At 37.8% G+C, this 27617-nt stretch overlaps 1 protein-coding gene across 10 annotated transcripts in view; it reads left to right on the top strand.

Annotated features, from left to right (window-relative positions):
* Positions 1-27617, top strand: part of EML5 (EMAP like 5) — a 160065-nt gene that overhangs the window by 35500 nt on the left and 96948 nt on the right. For 9 of the 10 annotated variants that reach the window (XM_027552677.1, XM_027552675.1, XM_027552680.1 and 6 more), the window contains exons 3-8: positions 632-730; positions 2506-2574; positions 3475-3660; positions 8992-9127; positions 10844-11045; positions 23190-23327. In XM_027552677.1, coding sequence (XP_027408478.1) covers positions 632-730; positions 2506-2574; positions 3475-3660; positions 8992-9127; positions 10844-11045; positions 23190-23327 — 830 coding nt within the window. The remainder of the gene's footprint in view (positions 1-631; positions 731-2505; positions 2575-3474; positions 3661-8991; positions 9128-10843; positions 11046-23189; positions 23328-27617) is intronic. The other variant, XM_027552678.1, reaches the window with a different exon arrangement.

The raw sequence follows: 27617 nt of genomic DNA, 5'->3' as shown, positions 1-27617 counted from the left end.
TTCTCCCTTACTCTGAGGAGTTCACTGCTTTAGCCAAAGGCCTGCAATTCAATTCCCTACCTTGGGCAGGCCCTAAGGTTTATCTTCTATTCATCTTCAGTCTGCAGAACAAAAATCAGGCTTCCCAGAGTTAGCTGATAACTTTAGAATTGAGTGGGTATAGGAGCTCTCCTACTTCTAGGATTCCCATAGAAAATCACTTTGGTGATTTTGGTTCTCTCTAAATTCCTTGACAACTCAAAAGTGCATTTAAAAAAGATGTTTTTACATTTTATCTAGCATTTTTAGTTTTTAGCAAGAGATGTATAATAGGGTGTTTTGTCAATCCTGCTGGCAGGCTACAGTCCATGGGGTTGCAATAGTCGGACATGACTTAGCGACTAAACCACCACCATTACCGTCAGAAATGGAGGTCTTTCTTCTGTTTCTTAATGGGAAAAGCTACACATATATGAAAATATTAATAAGATGAAATGCATCCGGCCTTTCTATGAGGTCTATAAAATATGTGTGTGTTTTTATGTTTGTAATAGCCATGAGTAGTGTTTGTTTGCCATTTATAATTTGGTTCATTTTGTATTCGTTTGCTTTTTTATTTCCCTTGCCCTTGGACTTCTTGACCATAACTCAGCGCTTGGTTTCAGTTGGACTTGATTCAAAGAATGCAGTTTGCGTTTGGGACTGGAAAAGAGGGAAAATGTTATCTATGGCTCCAGGTCACACAGATAGAGTAAGTATTCTGCCTTGGAGTTTCTAAAGGGTATTGGGTGGGAAGAAGCCAGAAGAGAGTCAGGGGATTTTATGTTTCTGTGTTTTGTTATTGTTACTGTCAGTTGTTTGTATGTAATTAAAAATTTAAAGTGTAATTGAAAGTGCTTATAAGATTTTAGAAGGCATAAATGTGTTGTAATACTCAAAAACATAACTTGATATGTAGTTTTAGCGCAAAACCTTTAATCCAGTGTTTGCTTTGGCAAAAATGATGAGTTTTAAGTTGTCCAGACCTAAATTAAAAAATTGAATGGCTCATGCCTAGGCTCTATTTATTATTTAGTTTCGTTTATCATTGATTTGTTATAAAAGTATTATAGTTAGGGTAAATAATATTGTGTGTGTAAATTTGAAATTATGTTAGAGACCTAACATTTTTCACTTTGGAAACATGTTAAAAATGTATTCCTTATTCCATGTTGTATGAGATTAACATAATGAATATATTGTAGTCAGCTTTTTAATTAAATATTATACTACTTTTATAAAAATACATCAAAAATTTTGTCATAAACTCTTAAAAATGTCCTAATTTTTTTGGTGTATAGTAAAGTCCTAACCTGAACTAGCATAGGAGCTATAGTCATTGATTCTATTTGGGGATAGTCTATGAATTGGTAAAAGTTGTATAAAAATTTTTGTATGCATTTGTATTTTGGAAGATAAACTTGGTTTTGGCATATTCTCAGAGGGGTCTGTTATACACAAACAATTTAGATAATAAAGTGTTAGGTGCATTTTATTATACAGTTATGTATTCTGACTTACTTAGATCAAAGCATTTCACACATTAGTACTTTGGACTTAGTAAATAGACTGATTAAAAGTACTTTTAAAGGTTCATCAGTATGTTTTTCATTTAATCTATATTATGGTGAGTTGCTAAATGTTTATTTTTAAGATGTGTTCTTTCTTCATTGTCACTAAAAACTATCGCTTTGTAAATTTTTAGAGGTAGTAAGCATGTTAGGTGATTATGCAGGCAGTTGTCAAAGAAACATGGTGAAGACTACCATAGAGCAGAATTGTTTTTTCTGCTATAAAATTTTTTTTCAAATATTAAGTGTTATTTATTGTTAAAGTTCATATTTCTAATGCATATTTTATTTCATCTGGGTTTTTTCTTGTTTGATTTTGTAACAAAGATTTATTTGTTTATAACTTATGGAGTCTTAGAAATTAAGTCTGGGGATTTCCAAAATTTATACAATAACAAAAATTTAAACAATGTAGAAAACTGGAAACAGAATTTTTACTGTGAAATAAATATTTGGATCCTTTATGTAAGTAGTTCTATGTTATAGAAAGCTGCAAAAATGTTCTCATTTTTATTTCTAGCTGCAAAAGTGTTAAGTGTATGTTCTGTTCATTATCTTTCCTCTGTAGAATTTATGCAGGTACCTGCCTCATGCCCTAGTTCTGTTGAATCATTCTTGTTATTTATAGACCAAAAATTTTTTTTAAATTAAAAATAGAGGTGTTAATTTTCACTCTAGTAGTTGTTTCATATGGTTCATAGAAACTAAGAAATGGTTTTGTTTCGTTTTGCTACTTTATTTCTGATAGGATTTTTTTTATTTCTGATAGAAATGTAAAATTCTAATTTTTATTTATTGAGGAATATAATTTTCTGATATGTAGACTTTTGGGCTACTTGGGCTTTTGGACAGGATTCTTAAATGGTTCTCAAAATAAGTGTCTTAACAATGAATCTGATATATATATTTTTTACAGATATTTGATATTTCTTGGGATTTGTACCAGCCAAATAAACTTGTCAGCTGTGGTGTAAAACATATCAAGGTACTAGAAGAGTCTTACTTATAATAGTCATGATTACTTATTCTCTGCTACTAAGCACACATCACACTGCAATTTATACACACACACACACACACACACACACACACACACACACACGCATATGTTTAAAATCAGAAGCCTCAAAGGACAAAAAATTGTGACTTACCCATTCAAATAGCTAATGAATGCTCTCATCAATGAAACTTAATGATATTTAAATTTAAAAGCTTCATGATTTCTGTGCATAAATATAGCTTGTTCTTTTCCTTTCAGTAAGTCCCAGTTTCAGTCTGTTATTTTCTTCTAAATCAGTGATTATCAACTTCGGCTGCATATTAAAATCACCTGGGGGAAATTAAAGCATAGTATACCCAAATCCCCACTGAGATGTACTGAGAGAGAATCTCTGGAGAGTGAAGCCCAGATATTCAAATGATTCTGATGCTCAGCAGGAGTTAAGAACTGTTGTTCTAGAATCCACCTCGGTGCTCTGCTATAGAGTGACCACTGGACAAATGTGGCTCTTGAGCATTTGAAATACCAAGGTGACTGAGGAAATGAATATTAGCTTCGCTTTCATTGCTAACCTATTCCCAACTTTTTAATCTAAGTTTATGTAGTTTTTTTCTCCCAGAAAACTAAGGGAAATAGCATATTTTTAAAAATATTCCAGTTCAGCCCCCTTTGTTCTTACAGTGAGGATTGAAGCCAGTGTCTGTCTGCTGTGACATTGAGGCTAATGGCAGCACTAGGATGAGGAGGTGGACGTTGAGTGCTGTGGAATCATAAGGGGGCTTCACGGGTAGCTTCTCGTCTCCTGCTCTAATATAGCACAGAGTACTGGAGGTATTTATATTAGGAGCCTTCTATGGTCATTTGATTATACTGTGTACTTTTTAGTTCTGGAGTTTATGTGGAAATGCTCTGACCCCAAAACGAGGGGTCTTTGGGAAGACTGGTGACCTTCAGACCATCTTGTGCCTGGCCTGTGCAAGGGATGAACTAACATATTCTGGCGCACTCAATGGGGATATATATGTTTGGAAAGGAATCAATCTTATACGAACAATACAAGGAGCTCATACTGTAAGTATATTTAAGTATTTTGAGTACTTTTAGGTATTAATTACTTACTTCCTTGTCTTAGAATGAAAAGTTCCATAATATAGCAGACATTCTAATCAATTCAGTTACTTGAAAACTGCTATTACAATTGAATTAATTTGTCTATTTGTTTTCAAGATTTCAATGAACAAACATTATGCAATTAAACTAGTATAATTAGTATTTTGTTCAAACCATTGTTTTAGTATGGTGTCTTTTTCATTATTGGAAAAAGCTTGTTAAATTTAACCTAGAAGAATTCTAGATTAACCACATTAGAATAAAACTAGTGCTTTTGTGGCTAATTTACCAGTGGGAAATTTGGGGATAGTACTAGAATAATATTAACTTTTTAATTTTAATATCATTGATTGAGTGAGTGACAAATTTTTGTACTTCATGAGATTTTCATATAATAAGTTACCAAACCAGGAAAAAAGATCTGTTGTTAAAACCTTTCAGTGTTTTTTCAGAAAGAATCTCACAGACATAGAGAGTGAAGTCACGGCGGGAAGAATGAGAGAGGAGATAGGGAGTTTGGGAAGGACATGTACACACTGATGTGTTTAAAATGGGTAACCAACAGGACCTACTGTATGGCACATGGAACTCTGCTTAATGCTCTTTGGCAACCTGGATGGGAGGGGAGTCTGGGGGAGAATGGATGCGTGTCCCTTTGCTCTTCACCTGAAACTATTACAGCATTGTTAATCAGCTATACTCTAATACAAGATCAAATTTTTTTAAAAGAAAACCTTTTAGTGTTTTTTGACTTGGTCCTTTTAGCAGTTGGGTCCCTCACATAGTGAAGGGAACTAGAGAACATAGAGCCACCATATTGTTATCAGGAACATCTCAAGTAGAAAAGCTATTAAACATATAAACATGAGAGCTTCCCAGGTGGCATAGTGGTAAAGAATCCACCTGCCAGTGCAGGATGTACTAGAGACGTGGGTTCAGTCGCAGGGTCAGGAAGATCCCCTGGAGAAAGAAATGGCAAGCTGCTCCAGTATTCTTGCCTGGGAAATCCCATGGACAGAAGAGTCTGGTGGACTACAGTCCATATAGGGTTGCAAAGAGTCAGTCAGTCATGTCTGACTGAGCACACACACACATATTAATATGAATCACTATTAAATATATAATACATTTCGTGTTACTTATATTTAAGAACTGCTTAGAGCAGGTGTTGCTTTCAGCAAAATGTCTGAAGACCAGAAATAGCAGATTCTAGCTAAAGTTGTGGCATTTCACATTTTGTACCATCAGTATAAAAATACCAGTTTGTTCCTCATAGTCATTAGCCCAGGATGTGATCACTATTGTAAATTTTTGCTTATCTTCTGGGTAAAAAATATTAACTATTTGTTTTAATTTTCTTTCCCATCTATTTGTGAAATTTCTTATATTTACTGACTACAGTTGACCCTTAAACAACATAGGTTTGAACCTCAAGGGTCCACTTGTATGGGGATTATTTTCAGTAGTAAATACTGCATGTGTGTGTGCGCGTGCATGCACGCTTATGCTCAGTTGTGTGTTATCTCCCAGAGTTTGCTCAAACCCATATCTATTGAGTTGATGATGCCATCCAACTATCACATCCTCTGTCACCCTCTTCTCCTGCCTTCAGTCTCTCCCAGCATCAGGGCCTTTTCCAGTGAGTCGGCTCTTTGCATAGGTGACCAAAGTGTTAGAGTTTCAGCTTTAGCATCAGTCCTTCCAGTGAATATTCAGGATTGATTTCCTTTAGGGTTGACTGGTTTGATCTCCTTGTAGTCCAAAGGACTGTGAAGAGTCTTCTCCAGCACTACAGTTCGAAAGCATCAATTCTTTGGCTCTCAGCTTTCTTTATGGTCCAACTCTCACATCCACGCATGACTACTGGAAAAACCATAGCTTTGTAGTACTACACAGTTTGTGGTTGGTTAAATTCACTGCTACTGTGGAACTTCAGATATGGAGAAATCTTGGATGTGGAGGTTCACTTCTAAGTTATACTAGAATTTTTGACTCCAGTAGAATTTTTGACTCCACAAAACTCCTGCATTGTTCAAGGGTCAACTGTACTTGAATTTCCTTTTCTATTAATCGACTTTACTTATCCTTTGCTCTTTTTTTTGTTATTGTTGTTGTTGGATTTTATTTTATTTGTGTGTTAGTCATACACATTGACATATACATACACATTTTGACAGTCATACACATTGCAAGAAGAAATGGAATAGCCATTATGGTCAACAAAAGAGTCCGAAATGCAGTACTTGGATGCAATCTCAAAAACGACAGAATGATCTCTGTTCGTTTCCAAGGCAAACTATTCAATATCACAGTAATCCAAGTCTATGCTCCAGCCAGTAACGCTGAAGAAGCTGAAGTTGAATGGTTCTATGAAGACCTCAAGACCTTTTAGAACTAACACCCAAAAAAGATGTCCTTTTCATTATAGGGGACTGGAATGCAAAAGTAGGAAGTCAAGAAACACCTGGAGTAACAGGCATATTTGGCCTTGGAATACAGAATGAAGCAAGGCAAAGACTAATAGAGTTTTGCCAAGAAAATGTACTGGTCACAGCAAACACCCTCTTCCAACAACACAAGAGAAGACTCTACACATGGACATCACCAGATGGTCAACACCAAAATCAGATTGATTATATTCTTTGCAGCCAAAGATGGAGAAGCTCTATACAGTCAACAAAAACAAGACCAGGAGCTGACTGTGGCTCAGATCATGAACTCCTTATAGCCAAATTCAGACTTAAATTGAATAAAGTAGGGAAAACCACTATACCATTCACATATGACCTAAATCAAATCCCTTGTGATTATACAGTGGAAGTGAGAAATAGATTTAAGGGCCTAGATCTGATAGATAGAGTGCCTGATGAACTATGGACTGAGGTTCGTGACATTGTACCGGAGACAGGGATCAAGACCATCCCCATGGAAAAGAAATGCAAAAAAGCAAAATGGCTGTCTGAGGAGGCCTTACAAATAGCTGTGAAAAGAAGAGAAGCAAAAAGCAAAGGAGAAAAGGAAGATACAAGCATCTGAATGCAGAGTTCCAAAGAATAGCAAGAAGAGATAAGAAAGCCTTCCTCGGCAATCAATGCGAAGAAATAGAGGAAAACAACAGAATGGGAAAGACTAGAGATCTCTTCAAGAAAATTAGAGATACCAAGGGAACATTTCATGCAAAGATGGGCTCGATAAAGGACAGAAATGGTATGGACCTAACGAAGCAGAAGATATTAAGAAGAGGTGGCAAGAATACACAGAAGAACTGTACAAAAAAGATCTTCACGACGAAGATAATCACAATGGTGTGATCACTCACCTAGAGCCAGACATCCTGGAATGTGAAGTCAAGTGGGCCTTAGAAAGCATCACTACGAACAAAGCTAGTAGAGGTGATGGAATTCCAGTTGAGCTATTTCAAATCCTGAAAGATGATGCACTCAATATGCCAGCAAATTTGAAAAACTCAGCAGTGGCCACAGGACTGGAAAAGGTCAGTTTTCATTCCAATCCCAAAGAAAGGCAATGCCAAAGAATGCTCAAACTACCGCACAATTGCACTCATCTCACACGCTAGTAAAGTAATGCTCAAAATTCTCCAAGCCAGGCTTCAGCAGTATGTGAACTGTGAACTTCCTGATGTTCAAGCTGGTTTTAGAAAAGGCAGAGGAACCAGAGATCAAATTGCCAACATCTGCTGGATCATGGAAAAAGCAAGAGAGTTCCAGAAAAACATCTATTTCTGCTTTATTGACTATACCAAAGCCTTTGAATATGTGGATCACAATAAACTGTGGAAAATTCTGAAAGAGATGGGAATACCAGACCACCTGATCTGCCTTTTGAGAAACCTATATGCAGGTCAGGAAGCAACAGTTAGAACTGGACATGGGACAAGAGACTGGTTCCAGATAGGAAAAGGAGTACGTCAAGGCTGTATATTGTCACCCTGCTTATTTAACTTCTATGCAGAGTACATCATAAGAAACGCTGGACTGGAAGAAGCACAGGCTGGAATCAAGATTGCCAGAAGAAATATCAATAACCTCAGATATGCAGATGACACCACCCTTATGGCAGAAAGTGAAGAGGAACTCAAAAGCCTCTTGTTGAAAGTGAAAGTGGAGAGTGAAAAAGTTGGCTTAAAGCTCAACATTCAGAAAACGAAGATCATGGCATCCGGTCCCATCACTTCATGGGAAGTAGATGGGGATACAGTGGAAACAGTGTCAGACTTTGTTTTTGGGGGCTCCAAAATCACTGCAGATGGTGATTGCAGCCATGAAATTAAAAGACGCTTACTCCTTGGAAGGAAAGTTATGACCAACCTAGATAGCATGTTGTAAAGCAGAGACGTTACTTTGCCAACAAAGGTCCGTCTAGTCAAGGCTATGGTTTTTCTGTGGTCATGTATGGATGTGAGAGTTGGACTGTGAAGAAAACTGAGCGCCGAAGAATTGATGCTTTTGAAGTGTGGTGTTGGAGAAGACTCTTGAGAGTCCCTTGGACTGCAAGGAGATCCAACCAGTCCATTCTAAAGGAGATCAGCTTTGGGATTTCTTTGGAAGGAATGATGTTAAAGCTGAAACTCCAATACTTTGGCCACCTCATGTGAAGAGTTGACTCATTGGAAAAGACTCTGATGCTGGGAGGGATTGGGGGCAGGAGGAGAAGGGGACGACAGAGGATGAGATGGCTAGATGGCATCACTGACTCGATGGATGTGAGTCTGAGTGAACTCTGGGAGTTGGTGATGGACTGAAGGCCTGGTGTGCTGCAATTCATGGGGTCGCAAAGAATCGGACACGACTGAGCGACTGAACTGAACTGAACACATTGCAAATATTTCCTCAGTCTGTTTGTTTTTACTTATATCTTTTCTCATATGAAAAATTTAAAAATCTTCCTTTATGGCTTGTGGATAACTTCCGTACTATATAAAGTTCTTTCACAGCCGAAAGTTACATAAGTGTTCTTCTGACTCTTTTCTAACATATTTGTTTTTTTTTTTTTATAGTTAGAATTTTGTCTGTATGTTTTGCTTTTGTCTGATTCATTTTTGTATATGTTATAGTTTTAACTTCATTTTCTCTTATATCATTAATTACCATTTTGGTCATATATGAGTTCCTATATATACATAGATTTATTTCTGGATCATCATCTGTATTTTCTGATCATTTCACTGTTCTTTTGCCATATCAAAAAATCTTTATGTGGAGTTCTAGTCTCACATGTAGTGTATTTTCTTAAAAAGCATATATTGTTAAATTATTTTTTTCCCTCTTCTAGGCAGGAATTTTTAGCATGAATGCTTGTGAAGAAGGCTTTGCTACTGGCGGCAGAGATGGCTGCATTCGTCTTTGGGATTTAACTTTTAAACCAATTACTGTGATTGACCTCAGGGAAACAGACCAGGGGTACAAAGGTAATGACACAGCAGGTGCCTCGTCACCAGGCAGAGTCAGTGTGTCAAGGGCGGCCTCCTTCTCTCCGCAGATTCAAAGTGTGTTTATAAATGTAAATGAGGCTTACGTTCACTCCTGCATACTGGATACATTTAATTAAAATCCTTCTGCTGATGAGGAATTTTGCCTGAAGACTGTGTAGGTTTACTGTTATGACAAAGTTCCTTTTCTTGTCTAATGCCAGCTATAATGGGACCCACAGAGAGATGTGATAAGTACTTACTTTGGTAACCTTAAATTTTGGAAACATTTTACTATTTGAATGCTAAATGTAACTTTAGCAAATAAACTGTTGAAAATAATGTGTTGAGAGTTAGAGGAACTTTTGTTTAAGATAGTTTAAGTGCAATCTTAACTTATTTTAACTTAATTTAAGATTGTTTAAGTATATGTGAGTTTTTCCTCCATCCAAATTTGTCAGCAACCAAGATATAATTTTTTCTTTGGAGGATTTTTAAAAATTTGATGTAATAAAACAGTCTTTCACTACAAAAGTAAACGTATTACCCACTAGTGTTGTATTGTAGGAGTAGGATTGGGAGTTACACAGGCCTATGTTTATGCCATATTGTAGTCACTTACTAGACATGTGACCTTGGGCTGCATACCATCATCTGTAAAATGAGAAAAAGAAATATCTCAGAGGATTAAATGGGCTAATATATGTAAAAATTTTAGGAGAGTGCCTGGTACATAATGATCATCCAGTAAATGTTAGCTGTTATACTGTTTTCAAGAGTTTTGCTGAGCATTTTTGTACTGTAAAGTTTATAAAATAATTTGACACTTCTTATTTGATTCTCATAACACTGTAAGTTACACAGTACCTCATTGCTGACCATACTATATAAATGAGGAAACTGAGGGAGACACCAGCTTTCCTGAGGTTGCAAAAGGGATTGTATACAGAAAAAGTAGAAATCTTTCTTCTTAATGATTTTATGAGCGCATTGAAGAGGTGAAATATAGACACATAAAAATCAGATTATTCTAAGAGAAAAATAAAACAGTTCTATGGTGGTAGTTTGAGAAGGCAATGGCACCCCACTCCAATGTTCTTGCCTGGAGAATCCCAGGGACAGGGGAGCCTGGTGGGTTGCCGTCTATGGGGTTGCACAGAGTCAGACACGACTGAAGTGACTTAGCAGCAGTAGCAGCAGCATGGTGGTAGTTATGGGCTTCCCTAGTGGCTCAAATGGTAAAGAATCCACCTGCAATGTAGGAGACCTGGGTTGGGAAGATCCTCTGGAGGAGGGCATGACAACCTTCTGCATTATTCTTACCTGGAGAATCCCCATGGACAAAGGAGCCTGACGCACTACAGCCCATTGGGCTGCAGAGTCAAACACAACTGAGTGACTAAGCACATGAGGGTAGCCCCTGAATAATTACTCTGGATGACATGCACTGTGTTACAAGACGTTGACTGAGGAAATGATCAGACTACGACTGATGTTGACTAATGAGGAAGAGGAGTGTATGTCTTGAAGGATGGGTAGAAACTGGGTATATAAAAAGAAATATTTCACATAGAAAACAGCATGGATAAATGAAGAAAATGTGTTCCTTCTATCTTACACCTCAGGCATAAAAGATACAAAAATTAATAGGGGTTTAGGCAGATTAGCATTCTGTTATTACAGTACTGATCTTAAGTACAATTCCATTTTGACTAGGTTTGTCTGTGAGGAGTGTGTGTTGGCGAGGAGACCACATTCTAGTTGGAACACAGGATGGCGAAATTTTTGAAATTGTGGTTCATGAAAGAAACAAGCCTTTCCTAATTATGCAAGGGCATTGTGAAGGCGAGCTGTGGGCACTTGCTGTCCATCCTACTAAACCTTTGGCCGTGACTGGAAGCGATGACCGTTCAGTCAGGTAAGCAAATCACAGAGTAATTGCATAGGCTGGAATTTGTCCTTAGAGCAACGGAAGAAAAACTTAAAAAAAAACACCTTAGTTTTAAATTTTATCAGCTTTGATATAACAAATGAACATAACAGATGCCAACAGTGTATAGCATTAACAACTATTTATAAGATTTGGGTTTTTCTCTTAAAAGCCTAAGTTGGAGTTTGTTTCATATAAAAATATACAGAACTACCTCCTCTTTTAACAGCTGTGTAATAGTCCCCTATGTACTATAGTTTATTCAGTTAAACTATCATTTGGTGAAAGTTTAGGTTCTTCCAGTTTTGTACTTCTAAATGCAGTGCTTGCAGTGAATATCATTGTACCTTTGCTGTTTAGTCCATGTGTAAATAAGAATATTTCTGTGATAAATTCTTATTAGTGTTCAAAAGATACATGCATTTTAAATTTTAATAGATAGTGCCTTACACAGAGGCAATAACAATTTACACACCTGTCAGCAATGTGTGACAGAGCCTTTTCTCCCACACTCTTGCCAGCACTAATCACCCCAAACTGTGAAAAATGATACCTTGTTATATTTTAAAATATGCTTTTCTCTCATATTGAGGGATCAATATGTTGATCAATTGTATGATCAAATGTATGATCAACATACAAATCAAAAAACGTATGTTTTCATATGTTTAGAGGACATTTATATTTCCTTTTCTTTGACTTGTTTGTTCAAGCTCTTTGCATATTTTCTCTTAGTTCATTGGTCTTTTTCTAATTATGTTAATATAGGATCCTATACCTGTCTATATATGCAAGCAGCAATTAGCCTTTTGTCTATGACTGGTTTTTAAAGTGTGATTCCTAGACCAGCCTCATCAACATTACAAGGGAACTAGTAAGCAATGCAAATTTATCACGCCTTATACAGGACCTTGTATAAGGAATCCACCAATTTAGGATTTTCTAGACACTAAAGTTTGAGAAGCACTGATCAGTGATATCAGTTGAGATACTTTTCCCACTTTGATACTGTCTTTTGTCCCCATTTCATCTGTATTAATATTTCCATTTGTATCTCTAAAAGATAACTCTAAACACCACCACAACACTGTTATCACTGTATTCCTTTTGCTTCTTAGAATTAGACTTATAATAAGGTCCATTTATTGCAATTGTTAATATGTCCTTTGAATCTCTTTTATTCTATAGCTTCCCTTCTTCGCTTTCTGATTTTTCTCTTTACAGTTTATTTGTTGAAGAAACTTAATATTTGCCCTTTAGAGTTCTCCACATTCTGGATTTGAATACCTATAGTATATTTTAATGCATTCCCTCTTCCCTGTATTCTGTAAACTGATAGTTAGATCTAGAGTTTGATGAGATGCAGTCAGTTAGGAATTTTCACTTAGAATATTTCCTAGGTAGTAATGTGTATCCTTGTTTGATGGTAATATGTAGTCTCCTTTTTGCCATATTTGCAGCCATTGATGGTTGTTATCTAGATCAGTACTTCTCAAACTTTTTAAAAATTGTTGCTCTCCTAATGAGACTAAGACATTGCTCCCCCTAATTGCACTCCTTCCCTGTGAAATTTTAGCACCACAAAAAATTGTATGTATGAATGTATTAATATGAATGTGTGTATGTATATATACATATATGTATTTGTACTGTGGCACTTAAGAGAGCCACAAACTACTGTAATATTTAAGATTTTCACCCCTAAGAACTAATTTTTAGCTTTTGAGGGGCAATATTACCCCTGTCGAGAATATGTGACCTAAATCTGTTATGTTATTGAGTTTCAAGTAGTTGTATTCTAACTCTTTCATTTATGATTCATTTTTTAGCTACCATGTTTGTATAAAAAGAATTTCTCCTCATTAACTGTTTGATTATCCTAGATAAAATTTGCACAGGAAAAGCAGAAAAGTGCATAATTCTTTAATATTTACAAGTAAAAAATACTTGGTTCCATAGAATCCTTTCTATGGCCTCTTCACATTTCTTGCCATTTTTTTGTGCATTGTAGATATCTTTCTCCTTTATTTTTAGCAGCTCCTTACATATTATGGATATTAAACCTTTGGAATGTAAGTTGCAAATACTTTTCACCACCTTGTTACTTGCTTCTTTATTATGCTTAGATCTTTTGTCATGAAAAAGTTTTTGTTGTTATTTTGTTTTATGCATCTGAATTTATCAACATTTTCTTTTATGACTTCTGAGTTTTCTAGCATAGAGAAATCCTCCCTAAGGTTAAAAAGTTTTCTAGTATATTCTTCTAGTGTATTAGTGGGTTTATTTTTTATGTTTAACTCCTAATCTTTGTAAAATTTACTTCAGTGTAAGAAGTGAGATAGGGATGCAACCTGATTCTTTCCAGGTAACTACTGATATTTTAAGTGGTATGTTAATCAATCATGCCACTTACTATATTTGTGCTACTTGGTTTTATGTAGATACAAGATGCCATAGCACTGTCCACATGGAAACTTGGTGTGGGGCTACACTTGACTCACATGATTTGCTAGGAGTTTCTTCCATTTTAGGAGGACAGCTGGTACTGGCTGCTTTCATAAAAAGGGCAGCTGGTCCTTTAAAAAGTAATTGTGTTGCCTGAAAACTGGGTTCACCTCTTGGTGGGTGTCAAACCAAAAGACACAGTCAAAGCAAAGATCAAGAGAAGAAAGGATGTATTACTACCTGCAACACGTAAGAACACCAGGATCTTTCCCAAACTAGCATCTCCCCAAATAGCAAAAGTGGGGAAGTTTTAATTGGAAAGTGTTATAGGGCAAGTCAGGATTTTTAGCTTCTGTTCCTAACAAAAACTCAGAACCAACAATGGTTAAATCCACTGGAGAAAATGAAGTTCACTGTTAACATTATTGGTTCTAAAAGACATGATTCAAGATTGTGTGTGTATGTGTGCAAAATTGTGAAGAAATAATATGGTGAATAATTGTAAGGCTTTAAACACCTTAACTTTTATAGGCTTTATAATTTGTCTATAAGCCAATCCCCCCTACATATTTTTTACCCCAGTCTGAGTCCACTTGATGTTGTGCTGGATGACTGCTTTCTCACTAGTGTCTTTGAAAATATTCTAGCCTGTAGTTATTCCATGCAAACTATTCATAAAAGCTAATTATTTATCACTTCAAACTTGGCATTGACTCCTCAAATAAACCACTTAGTAGTAACAATAACATTTGTTGACTTATCAAGACTCTAGGAAAACCACTCAAAAGTATTTGCCTTGTTTTACTATGTTCGTGGATCGGAAGAATCAATATAGTGAAAATGAGTATACTACTCAAAGCAATCTATAGATTCAATGCAATCCCTATCAAGCTACCAACGGTATTTTTTACAGAGCTAGAACAAATAATCTCACAATTTATATGGAAATACAAAAAACCTCGAATAGCCAAAGCAGTCTTGAGGAAGAAGAATGGAACTGGAGGAATCAACCTGCCTGACTTCAGGCTCTACTACAAAGCCACAGTCATCAAGACAGTATGGTACTGGCACAAAGACAGAAATATAGACTAATAGAACAAAATAGAGAGCCCAGAGATAAACCCACACACCTGTGGACACCTGATCTTTGACAGAGGAAGCAAGAATATACAATGGAGAAAAGACAATCTCTTTAACAAGTAGTGCTGGGAAAACTGGTCAACCACTTGTAAAAGAATGAAACTAGATCACTTTCTAACACCATACACAAAAATAAACTCCAAATGGATTAAAGGTCTAAACATAAGACTGGAAACTATAAAACTCTTAGAGGAGAACATAGGCAAAACACTCTCCGACATAAATCGCAGCAGGATCCTCTATGACCCACCTCCCAGAATATTGGAAATAAAAGCAAAAATAAACAAATGGGATCTAATTAAAATTAAAAGCTTCTGCACAACAAAAGAAACTATAAACAAGGTGAAAAGACAGCCTTCAGAATGGGAGAAAATAATAGCAAATGAAGCAACTGACAGACAACTAATCTCAAAAATATACAAGCAACTCCTGCAGCTCAATTCCAGAAAAATAAACAACCCAATCAAAAAATGGCCAAAGAACTAAATAGACAATTCAAAGAAGACATACAGATGTCTAACAAACATATGAAAAGATGCTCAACATCACTCATTATCAGAGAAATGCAAATCAAAACCACAGTGAGGTACCATTTCATGCCAGTCAGAATGGCTGCAATCCAAAAGTCTACAAACAGTAAATGCTGGAGAGGATGTGGAGCAAAGGGAACCCTCTTACACTGTTGGTGGGAATGCAAACTAATACAGCCACTATGGAGAACAGTATGGAGATTCCTTAAAAAACTGGCAATAGAACTGCCATACGACCCAGCAATCCCACTGCTGGGCATACACACCGAGGAAACCAGAATTGAAAGAGACACATGTACCCCAGTGTTCATCGCAGCACTGTTTATAATAGCCAGGACATGGAAGCAACCTAGATGTCCATCAGCAGACGAATGGATAAGAAAGCAGTGGTACATATACACAATGGAGTATTACCCAGCCATTAAAAAGAATACATTTGAATCAGTTCTATTGAGGTGGGTGAAACTGGAGCCTATTATACAGAGTGAAGTAAGCCAGAAAGAAAAACACTAATACAGTATACTAACGCATATATATGGAATTTAGAAAGATGGTAACGATAACCCTGTATGCGAGACAGCAAAAGAGACACAGATGTATAGAACAGTCTTTTGGACTCTGGGGTGGGGGTGGGGGTATGATTTGGGAGAATGGCATTGAAACATGTATAATATCATATAAGAAATGAATCGCCAGTCCAGGTTCAACACAGGATACAGGATGCTTGGGGCTGGTGCACTGGGATGACCCAGAGGGATGGTATGGGGAGGGAGGTGGGAGGGGGGTTCAGGAGTGGGAACACGTTTACACCTGTGGTGGATTCATGTTGATGTATGGCAAAACCAATACAATATTGTAAAGTAATTAGCCTCCAATTAAAAAAGTATTTGCCTTGTTTTTAATTAACTGTTGGTGTTATTCCCAAACCCTCAACTCTGTAAGCAACTGTTCTCACCCAATGGCTAATTGTCTTAAACAAATTTATTTTTTCTGGAGAGAGTTCTTCAGCTGCAGCAATCCAAAATGATTTAGTTAATCCATTACCAATAAGCAACTTTCTTTGCTTGTCTAAAAAATGAGCCACTTGGTTTTTTTACTTTCTTCGTAGGTTTTTTAAAGTAAAACCTCATTTTAATTTTTGAATGTGTAAAGAAATTCTGCTACAATGAGATTTTAAATTTTCTAATTTTTCTGACTATTGCTTTCCTGTGAGTTGAAAATATCATGATAAGTGCTTAGTCTGGTAATGTTAATGTACCTTTGTACTCTTTTAGGATAGCTATAATATCATTGAATAATAAACATAGTGCTTTATCATCTAATTCAGTAGTTGCGTAATCCACACTCTACTGTGCCTTAAAACACAACATTCATTCAGTTTTCTCTTTTTTCTTTCTTGTTATGATGTGATGGGTATGTATTGGAGATAAAAAATAATAAAACGCCATGATGTGACAATACACGTAGCAGTTGAGATTCTGTCGGGTTATAATAGTGTCAGTGTAATTTGTAGTGCATCAGAGGAGCCGAACGAAGTGATGAGTGCCACCATCTGCCTCTGTTCTGTAAGCATTCAACTCTGCCTCTGCAGTGTGAAAGCAGCCACAGACAGTATGAAAACAGGGCAGGGTGGCTGTGTTCCCATAAAACTTGATCTGTAGACACTGGAATCTGAGTTTGAATTTCATATAATTTTCTCATGACTCAAAATGTTATTCTTTGATAATTTTTTTCAAACATTTACAAATGTAAAAATGAGGGGGATCAAGAATGCACAGTAGGAAGATGTGGAGCTCACCTCCCCTCCACAAATACATCAAAAATATGTCTACATATGGAAGCATTCTCACAGAAAACTAATTGGAAACTGGCAGAACTCCTATACAACCAGAGCTGCAAGAAAGATCTTCATGTGACTTGGTAGGATGGAAATGAAAGTATCAGGTTGGAACCTGCACCCCTGGGAGGGATTTGAAAGGAGTCAGTCTGCATGGGAGGACCTAGCCCTGGAGAGCGAGCAGGCTGAGCCACAATCTGGCCGAACCAGTTCTAGGGTCCAGTGCAGAGGAGATAAGCCCCCTTGCTTTCTGGGACAGCCACTGGGACAGACAGAGGCCTCAAGTCTAGACTCCATTTTGAAGGAGTGGGCACACGTTGACTTGCCAGTAGCCAAGATGGAGAGAGCCTTGTGCTGGTGGCTGCTACCACACCCACACTCTTCAGTCTGAGTGGAGCAAACGTCCTGGCCCTGCTCACTCCACCACAGCCTGGCACAAGATTTAGGCCAACCAGGCCCTGGGAAATGACACAGAGACAGACCACGGGGCTCAGGGTGGTAGCAACCATTGTCATCACACACAGGAGCATGCAGCAGTTGGCCTCCCAGCAGTGTTCCCTGGTCCCACCCACTGCACACTGCAGATTCGTGCTCGACCTGGGGCAGACAGATCCTGGGCAAAGACTGCCACTGAGGCAGCCCAGATCTCTGGCAGCAGTGCAGCCCCTCAGTTCCTACAGCCACAACACCCTGATGCCCAGCCTCAGCCTGTTCCACACCACAGCCTTGTAACAGATCTGGGCTGAAGATAACAGAGGAAGGGATGTAATCTCAGCCTGCTTCTAAACAGAGCCATGGACGCCTGCACAGGTTGCATGTAGGTCCTCTGTGAGTGCACAAGCATCACTTGCTTCAGCACTCGCTTCCTTTGGGGCAGGGCACATGTTCAACGGCAACAGAGCCTCGTCAAACCCAATCATCAGGGCTTCTACTGCAACAGCTGAGAAGGCAGTCTTGTCCTTGACAGAGTGGCAATAGCCATGGAGCAGAGAGGAAGTCCTGCTATACTCCCTGAACAGGCTTTACATCCTCCAGCACCTCTGCCTGCCTGTCAAGGGGATAATGGCTAGCATACCCTGGGAAAAGATGTGACTGGCATTCATCCCAAAGCCAACCCTCGCACCAAAGGCATTGGACACACATAGTCTACACAGGGACACTCACACATACAATCATCTTAAAAACAGCTCTATAAGATTATAGTATAAAACAGTTTCTTCTAAATTTATAGAGACAGAGTGGGAGGGAGGCTCTAGGGGGAGGAGAGATATATATGTATAGTTATGACTGATCCACGTTGTACAGCAGAAACCAGCACAGTATTGTAAAGCAATTACCCTCCAATTAAAAATAAATTTAAAAAAGAAAGTAAAATGAAAAGGCAGATGAACTACTCCCAATTAAAAGAACAAGAGAAATTCCCTGAAAGATTACAAATAATGAAACAGAGGTCACCAGTCTACCAGACCCCAAGTACAAAAAGGTGAAATAAAAATGCTAAATTAATTAGGAAAGATTATTGATAGGAATGCAGATCACTGTAACAAGGAATTAAAAACCATAAAGATGAACCAGTCAAAAATAGACAACACAGAAAATAGATAAGTCAGTTACTGAGATAAAAAGCAATCTGCTGCTGCTGCTGCTAAGTCACGTCAGTCGTGTCCAACTCTGTGCGACCCCACAGATGGCAGCCCACCAAGCTCCCCCATCTCTGGGATTGTCCAGGCAAGAACACTGGAGTCGGTTGCCATTTCCTTCTCCAATGCATGAAAGTGAAAAGTGAAAGTGAAGTCGCTCAGTCGTGTCTGACTCTTAGCAACCCCATAGACTGCAGCCCACCAGGCTCCTCTGTCCATTGGAGTTTCCAGGCAAGAGTACTGGAGTGGGGTGCCATTGCCTTCTCTGCAAAAAGCAATCTAGAAGCAACAATAGCTGACTAAACGACACAGAAGGATGAAGAAGTGATCTGAAAGAATAATGGACATCATCCAATCAGAACAGCAGACAGAAAGACAAAATGGAAAAAAGAGCAATATATGAGACCTATAGGATAACGAAAAATGTGCCAGCCTATGTATAATAGGAGTTCCAGAAGGAGAAATGAGAGAGAAGGAGATAAAAAATGTATTTGAAGATGTTAGAGCTAAAAACTTCTCAAACCTAAAGAAAGAAACAGGTATACAGATACAGGAAGAACAGAGGGTCCCAAATGAAATGAATTCAAACAAACCCACACCTAGACATATAATTAAAATGACAAAAGTTAAAGAGGATTCTAAATAGAGCAAGAGAAAAAAGAGTCCATTACAAGGGAACTTCCATAAAGCTAACAGCTGATTTCTCTGTGAACTCTTTTCAGGCCAGAATGGAATGACATGTATTCAAAATCCTGAAAGGGAAAAAAACCCTGCAACCTAGGATACTCTGTCCAGCAAGATTATCATTTAGAATAGGAGAGATAAAGAATTTTTAAGACAAAGAAGACTTGGGCAGTACTCCACCTATCCTGAAAGAAATATTGAAGGATATTCTGTAAACAGAAAAGAATCAAGAATCTGTATGAAAGGGAAAAATCACAATAAGAAAGGCAAATATATAGTAAGGATTGACGGTCACTTCAATAAACCACATATAAATTTAAAAACAGTTTAAAATTGTAGAAGTGTGCAAAAAAATTGTAGAAGTGATTATGATTATAATAAACAGTAAAAGGATAAGTATGAAGATGTAAAATAAGACATCAGATATCAAAATCTCAAAATGTTGGAGAGGGAGTTATAAAAATGTAAATCTTATAGAATGTGTTTGAACTTGAATATTGCTGATATAGTTATGAGTTAATATACTTGAACTCTATGGTAATGAAAAGTCAAAAATATACAGTAGGTTCATAAAAACCAAAGAGAAAGGAACTCAAGGTACTACAAAAGAAAATCATAAAGCCACAAAAGGAAAAACAAAAAGGGAAGAAATGAAGAACTGCATAAATCACTGGAAAATTTATTAACATGGCAATAAGTACATACTTATCAATAATTACTTTTAATGTCAGTTCAGTTCAGTCGTGTCTGACTCTTTGTGACTCCATGGACTGCAGCGCATCAGGCCTCCCTGTCCATCACCAACTCCCAGAGCTTGCTCAAACTCATGTCCATCCGGTCAGTGATGCCATCCAACCATCTCATCCCCTTCTCCAGCCTTCAGTCTTTCCCAGCATCAGGGTCTTTTCTAAGCAGTTAGTTCTTTACATCAGGTGGCCAAAATATTGGAGCTTCAGCATCAGTCCTTCCAGTGAATATTCAGGACTGATTTCCTTTAGGATGGACTGGTTGGCTCTCCTTGCAGTCCAGGGGACTCTCAAGAGTCTTTTCCAACACCACGGTTCAGAAGCATCCATTCTTCAGTGCTCAGTTTTCTTGGTAGTCCAACTCTCACATCCATACATGACCACTAGAAAAACCATAGCTTTGACTAGATGGACCTTTGTCAGCAAAGTGATATCTCTGTTTTTTAACATGCTGTTTAGGTTGGTCATAACTTTTCTTACAAGGGGCAAGCATCTTTTAATTTCATGGCTGTAGTCACCATCTGCAGTGCTTTTGGAGCCCCCCAAAATAAAGTCTCTCACTGTTTCCATTGTTTCCCCATCTATTTGCCATGAAGTTTTGGGACTGGATGCCATGATCTTCATTTTTTGACTGTTGAATTTTAAGCCAACTTTTTCACTCTCCTCTTTCACTTTCATCAAGAGGCTATTTAGTTCTTCACTTTGCACTACAAGGGTGGTATCATCTGCATATCTGAGGTTATTGATGTTTCTCCCAGCAATCTTGATTCCCGCTTGTGCTTCATCCAGCCAGCATTCCGTATTTTTGCATAATGTCAGTGGACTAAATACTCTGGTTAAAAGACAGAGTGGCAGATTGAATTAAAAAAAAAAAAAATCTCCAATATACTGCCTACAGAAGACTCACTTCAGGGCAAAAAACACAAAGAGTGGAAAATGTGAAGGGAAGGAAAAAGATATTTCATGCAAATTGGAAACAGCAAGAAAGTGGAGATAGCAATACTCATATCAGACAAAATAAACTTGAAAACAAAGGCCATAAAGAAAAAGAAGGACACCATATAGTAATAAATCAATATAAGAGGAGAATATTGCATTTGTTAGCATATACGTACCCAACATGTGCACATGTGCATGTATGGTAAGCTTCAGATGTGTCTGACCCTTTGCAACCCTATGGACTGTAACCTGCCAGGTTCCTCTGTCCATGGGATTTCTCCACACAAGAACACTGGAGTGGGTTGCCATGCCCTCCTCCAGGGGATTCTCCCAACCTAGAAATAGACCCCACATAGGTGGGTTCTTTACCACTAGTACCCAATATAGGAACATCTACATATATAGAACAAATACAGACATGAAGGGAGACATTTACAGTAATGCAATAATAGTAGGCTTTAACACTCCACTGACATCAGTGGACAAATCATCCAGACAAAAACTACCAAGGCAACAGAAGTTCTGAATTACACAATAGATTAGTTGGACTTAATTGATATCCAATTAAGGAAAAAAAAAGGCTGGAATACCCTTTCATTCCAATTGCACTTGAAACATTATCTGGGATGGATCACATACTAGGTCAAAAAACAAGCCTTAGCAATTTTAAGATACTAGAAATTATTTCAAGCATCCTTTCTGACCACAACAGTATAAAACTGGGAATAAGCCATAGAACAAAAAACTGGAAAAGAACAACCACTTGGAGACTAAATAGTGTGAGTGAGTGAAAGTCGTTCAGTAGTGTCTGACTCTTTATGACCCCATGGACTCTACGGTCCATGGCGTTAGTTCCCCAGGCCAGAATACTGGAGTGGGTAGCCTTTCCCTTCTCCAGGGGATCCTCCCAACCCAGGGATCGAACCCAGGTCTCCCACGTTGCAGGTGGATTCTTTATCAGCTGAGTGAGCCAGCAGGGCAGCCCCAGGCTGGTAGATCCCGAGACTAAATAGCATGCTATTAAAAAATAGATGGGTTGATGATGAAATCAAAGAAGAAATCATAGAGTTAGGTAGACACATGTAAAAGTGAAAATACAACTTTACAAATCTATGGATGTAGCAGAAACAGTTTTAGTAGGGAGATTTATAGTGATAGAGGCCTTCCTCCAGAAACAAGAAAAATTTCAAGCAACCTAACCTACCACCTACAAGAATTAGAAAGAGAAGAACAAGCAAAACCCAGAGTAAGCAGAAGGAAGGAAACAATAAAGACCAAATAGGAAATAAATAGAGAATATTTTTTAAGAGAAAAGATCAATAAAACCAAGAGCTGATATTTTGAAAAGATGAACAAATTGACAAACCTCTGGTCAGACTCACCAAGAAGAAAAGAGAAAGGACCCAACCAAACAAGAAATGAAAAACAGGAAAAAATAACTGATACCACAGAAATACAAAAAAATGTTGTTACAGCATACTGTGAACATCTATATGCCAACAAACTGGACAACATAGAAGAAATGGATAGATTTCTAGTGGCATAACTGTGATAATTGAGTCAAGAAGAAACAAAACTTGAACAGACCAATCACTAGAAGTGAGATATAATCTGTAAAAGTTTGTTATAGTTTAATTCAAAATGTTACTAATTTTCATTGGTAATTTTGGTCTTTGTTCAGGTTATTTGGAAGTATAATTCTTAACTTTCAAACAGTGGGTATTTTTTACTACTTGTTGCAGTTTTTTAACATTAGAGTCTGGAAAAGACTGAATTTGCATAATCTGAAGTGTCACTCTTAAGTTAAAAGACTATAAATATGGTGTATACATATGTCAGTATACTATATATATATATAGATAGATAGATAGATAGATGTCCCCTTTTATCAGGGTAGAAATCATCTATCTAAAATAACTGATTAGAAAAAATTAATGTCATTACATTGTCTTAAAAATAAAGGATTCTATTAACACTTGTCATTTTAAGTATTAACAGTATTTCTAGTTTGTAGATAAGAATTCTTTGCTACAGAGCATACAGTTATAAACCTATATTTATCTTTCTTCCTTAAAATGAAATTATTATTTTAACCAACATTTTTTCATATATTCTAACATTTTAAAGCACACATTGGCTAACTCCTCTTTTCTTTTAATTAAATGTTACAGAATATGGAGCCTGGTTGACCATGCACTAATAGCAAGGTGTAACATGGAGGAGCCAGTTCGTTGTGCAGCTGTGAACGCAGACGGGATCCACCTTGCCCTTGGAATGAAGGACGGCTCGTTCACTGTGCTGAGAGTAAGGTACGTGTTAGGGAAGAAATAGGAACACAAGCTTCTGTTAAGTGAGATGGAGTCTGTAATGCCTACATTTACCCACTTTTCCCTCTCCCTTATTAATATATTTTTCAGATACTAGTTTCATGAAATATAAAAAAATATGTTTATAAAAATGGCTTTGTCAGAAAATTAACTCAAACTTTGGTTTTGAAGATTAAGACTGCTTAGTAAATTAATGAATAAAATTTTGAGACAAGTTTGGGTCTTGATTTCTGTTTCTTGGTAGTATTGCTTTTCAGTAATGATCTTCTGCCATAGAATAGGGAGAAGGAGACCTTGAAACAGTTAAAGATGAGTGAATAGTTTTGTTGCTCTTTGCAGCTTTATGCTTTGGGAAAAAGTGCCTGCATCTCCTCCTTCACTTGGATAGTCAGAAAGTTTAAAGAAATTGTTAAAGCAGTTAACATCTTGTGTTGAGTATCTATAGATATGGTGCAGTCAGTTGACTTCTATACAGTCATTTAAAAATTTGCTGTTGAGCCACACGTGTTCATGAGAGTAAGTATTTATGATATTTTTCATATCTAGTTTACTGAATAATGGGACCGTCCACCCAGTTGCCCAGTCCAGAAACCATTCTCTTTTGTCTCTCATGTCTAATTAATCACAGAATTCTGACTAACCTACCTCCTTAAGTAGCTCTCAAATTAATCTGCTTCCTTTCATTTTCACCATTGTACTCTTGTACTGACCTCTGCTACTTCCTAACTTCTTTCTGGTGGATTGGTGAAATAGCATCTCATCTGGTCTCCCTATCTCCTGCTTCCTCAGGCTCCTTTCCCACTCTCCATTTAGAGTGACGCCTTTTCAAACATGTTTGTTTGCATTCCTCCTCTCTCTAAAGGATGATAAAAGCACTGCACTATCCCTAAGATGATGTTTATAATTCTTGACAAAGCCTATTGTGCCCATCTCTCCAGCCTGTTTATTTCTACTTCAGTGTCTTTCTTTTAACATGTATAAAATATCTTTCACTTCCTCAGATACTAATTCATCAAGCTTTTATACTTCTGAGCTTCTATAGATATGACTATTCTGAGGTGGGTTTCTATAATGAGATATGCTGAGATTTTTCTCTTAGTTTTTTTTATTATGATAAAATATACATAATATATAATTTGCCATTTAAACATTTTTATGAGTAAAATTTAGTTTCATTAAGTACATTTGCATTGTTTCCCAACCAGGAATTTAAAATGCATGTAAAACACCTAAGAATTTCTATCAAAAAGCTGCTATGCATTAAAAATAGTGATGGTTATTTTTTCATTTATACATTTACTTACCCTTTCATTATTGTCTGAAAGAAACTAGGTGAATAATTTCTTATCTCTAATAAGTATTTTAGCAACTCAAAAATACATGCCTCATGGCTTGTGCACTTTCAGTTCTCCAACCAGGGATGGAACTCCTGGCCATGGCAGTGAAAGCCTAGAATCCTAACCACTGGGCCACCAGGGAACTATTCTGGCAAAAGCCTCTATAGTCCATGTTCTTGAATAAGTCAAAAAACTAGGCTTTATCATTGATACCTCTCTAACTATCATTTCTAATCCAGTAACCATATCTTGTTGATTTTTCTTACCTTATGAGTTTTCTAGGAGCATTTTGATAAAGGTTTGTGAATAAGGTTAGAATTATAATATCTTTAATATATACTATATATTATATATATACCAGTAAGGATTACTATTGTATGTTTCAAATCATTTCACTTCTTTCTGAACTCTGAGCCACCACCATCTATAGTAGACTTCTAATTGGTCTTAATCCTGCTGTTTGTACTGTTCAGTCGCTAAATCGTGTCCAACTCTTTGTGACCCCATGGACTGCAGCATGTCAAGGCTCCTCTGTCCTCCACTGTCTCCTGGAGTTTGCTCAGATTCATATCCATTAAGTTGGTGGTGCTATCTAACCATCTCATTCTCTTCTGCCCTTTTCCTTTTGTCTTCAGCCTTTTCCAGCATCAAGGTCTTTTCCAATGAGTCAGCTCTTCACATCAGGTGGCCAGAGTATTAGAGCTTCAGCTTCATCGTCAGTCCTTCCAATGAATATTCAGGGTTGATCTCCTTTAGGATGGACTGGTTTGATCTCCTTGCAGTCCAAAGGACTCTCAAGAATCTTCTCCAGCACCACAGTTAGAAAGCATCAATTCTTCAGTGCTCAGCCTTCTTTACGGTCTAATTTCCATCCATACATGACTATTGGAGAAAACTTAGCTTTGACTTTATGGGCCTTTGTTGGCAAAATGATGTCTCAGCTTTTTAATGTGCTATCAAGGTTTTTCGTAACTTTCTTCCAAGGAGCAGTCGTCTTTTAATTTTGTGGCTGCAGTCACCATCTGTGATTTATGTAATCACGTTAAGTAGTGGTAAAGAACCCACCTGCCAATGCGGGACACACAAGAGATGAGGGTTCAGTCCCTGAGTTGGGAAGATTGTGGGAGAAGGGCTTGGCCACCCACTCTAGTATTCTTGTGTAGAGAATCCCATGGACAGAGGAGCCTGGCAGGTTCCAGTCCATGGGTCACAAAGAGTCAGACATGACTGAAGTGACTTAGCACAGTAACATAATACATACTATAAAACCAATCAGAATCTCTTTTTTCATCACTGTTGGTTTTGTGTGTGTGTGTGTGTGTGTGTGTGTGTGCATGCGCGTGTGCTTGAGTGTTGGTTGGTTGGCAGGTTGGCAGGGGCGTAGTGGTAGAGAGCAGGAGACAACCTGAGATATCCACACATTTCTCTCATTAACTGGGCAAGATAAATCTCTCGAACAAAAGCTTTAAAAAAAGACAAAATAACTCTGAAGAACTTTCCATGAGCAATTTAACTAATGTTTGTGGTTGATATTGGAATGATCGTATCTTTAATAAATAATATACAAAAAATAGAAGCTATCAAATTGTGCTTTAGATGTTTTCTTAAAAATCTTACTCCATACAGATTTAGATGAATGGATTAGTGGGTGGATGGGTGGATGGAAGTGAAAGTTGCTCAGTTGTGTCTGACTCTTTGTGACCCCATGGTCTATACAGTCCATGGAATTCTCCAGGCCAGAATACTGGAGTGGGTAGCCTTTCCCTCTTCCACGGGATCTTCCCAACCCAGGGATCGAACCCAGGTCTCCTGCATTGCAGGTGGATTCTTTACCAGCTGAGCCACGAACTGTGGTGTTGGAGAAGACTCTTGAGATTCCCTTGGACTGCAGGGAGATCCAACCAGTCCGTCCTAAAGGAAATCAGTCCTGAATATTCATTGGAAGGACTGATGCTGAAGCTGAAACTCCAATACTTTGGCCACCTGATGCGAAGAACTGACTCATTTGAAAAGATCCTGATGCTGGGAAAGACTGAAGGCAGGAGGAGAAGGGGATGACAGAGGATGAGATGGTTGGATGGCATCACCAACTCAATGGAAATGAGTTTGAGTAGACTCTAGGAGTTGGTGACGGACAGGGACCCCAGCATGCTGCAGTCTATGGGGTCACAAAGGGTCAGACATGACTGAGTGACTGAACTGAACTGGGTGGATAGATGGATGAATGGGTATGGAGAAAGGGAGATAAGATGTAAGAATTTAATTAGAACTTAAAGGAAGAAGTCACTGGAAAGGTACAGGTAGCTAAAAATACATTCATTTATGCTTAGGAAGAGGGCCTTGCAAGTTGCAGAGTGTAAGGCAAGAGTGATGTTGACAAGGAAAGCTTTTTTTAAAAAGTTTTTTTTTTTCACTTCATTTGTTTTGTTTTGTTCTTACTCCCTTTTATAGTTAAGAAGATGATTTTAATCTCTTGTTTTATACGATTAACACCAGGATGAAGCCCAGGTTCCTTGGTAACATATTAGACCCGTTACACACTGTCTTCAGTGTGTCTCTTTAACCCCATCAGGTCGTTACTTTTCCCACTTACCTTGTTTCCACATTGTATTATCTGTGCTATGCTAAGTTGCTTTCTGTTTTGTCCTACTCTTTGCAACCCTGTGTGGACTGTAGCCTGCCAGGCTCTTCTCTCTATGGGATTCTGCAGGCAAGAATACTGAAATAGGTGGCAATGCCCTCCTCCAGGAGATCTTCCCAACCCAGGGATCAAACCCGCGTCTCTTACATCTCCTGCATTGGCAGGGGGTTCTTTGCCACTAGCGCTACCTGGGCAGCTCTGTTCTTCATGTGTGCCGTGTACTTGGCATTGCTCGTGCTGTGTGCTCTTTCTGGAAAACCTTCACTCCTCTTTTTTAATTAGCCAGCCCCTCAG

This window comes from Bos indicus x Bos taurus, chromosome 10 (genome assembly GCF_003369695.1).
Source record: "Bos indicus x Bos taurus breed Angus x Brahman F1 hybrid chromosome 10, Bos_hybrid_MaternalHap_v2.0, whole genome shotgun sequence".
Lineage (NCBI taxonomy): Eukaryota > Metazoa > Chordata > Mammalia > Artiodactyla > Bovidae > Bos > Bos indicus x Bos taurus.
This window is presented reverse-complemented; position numbering and strand designations above follow the sequence as displayed.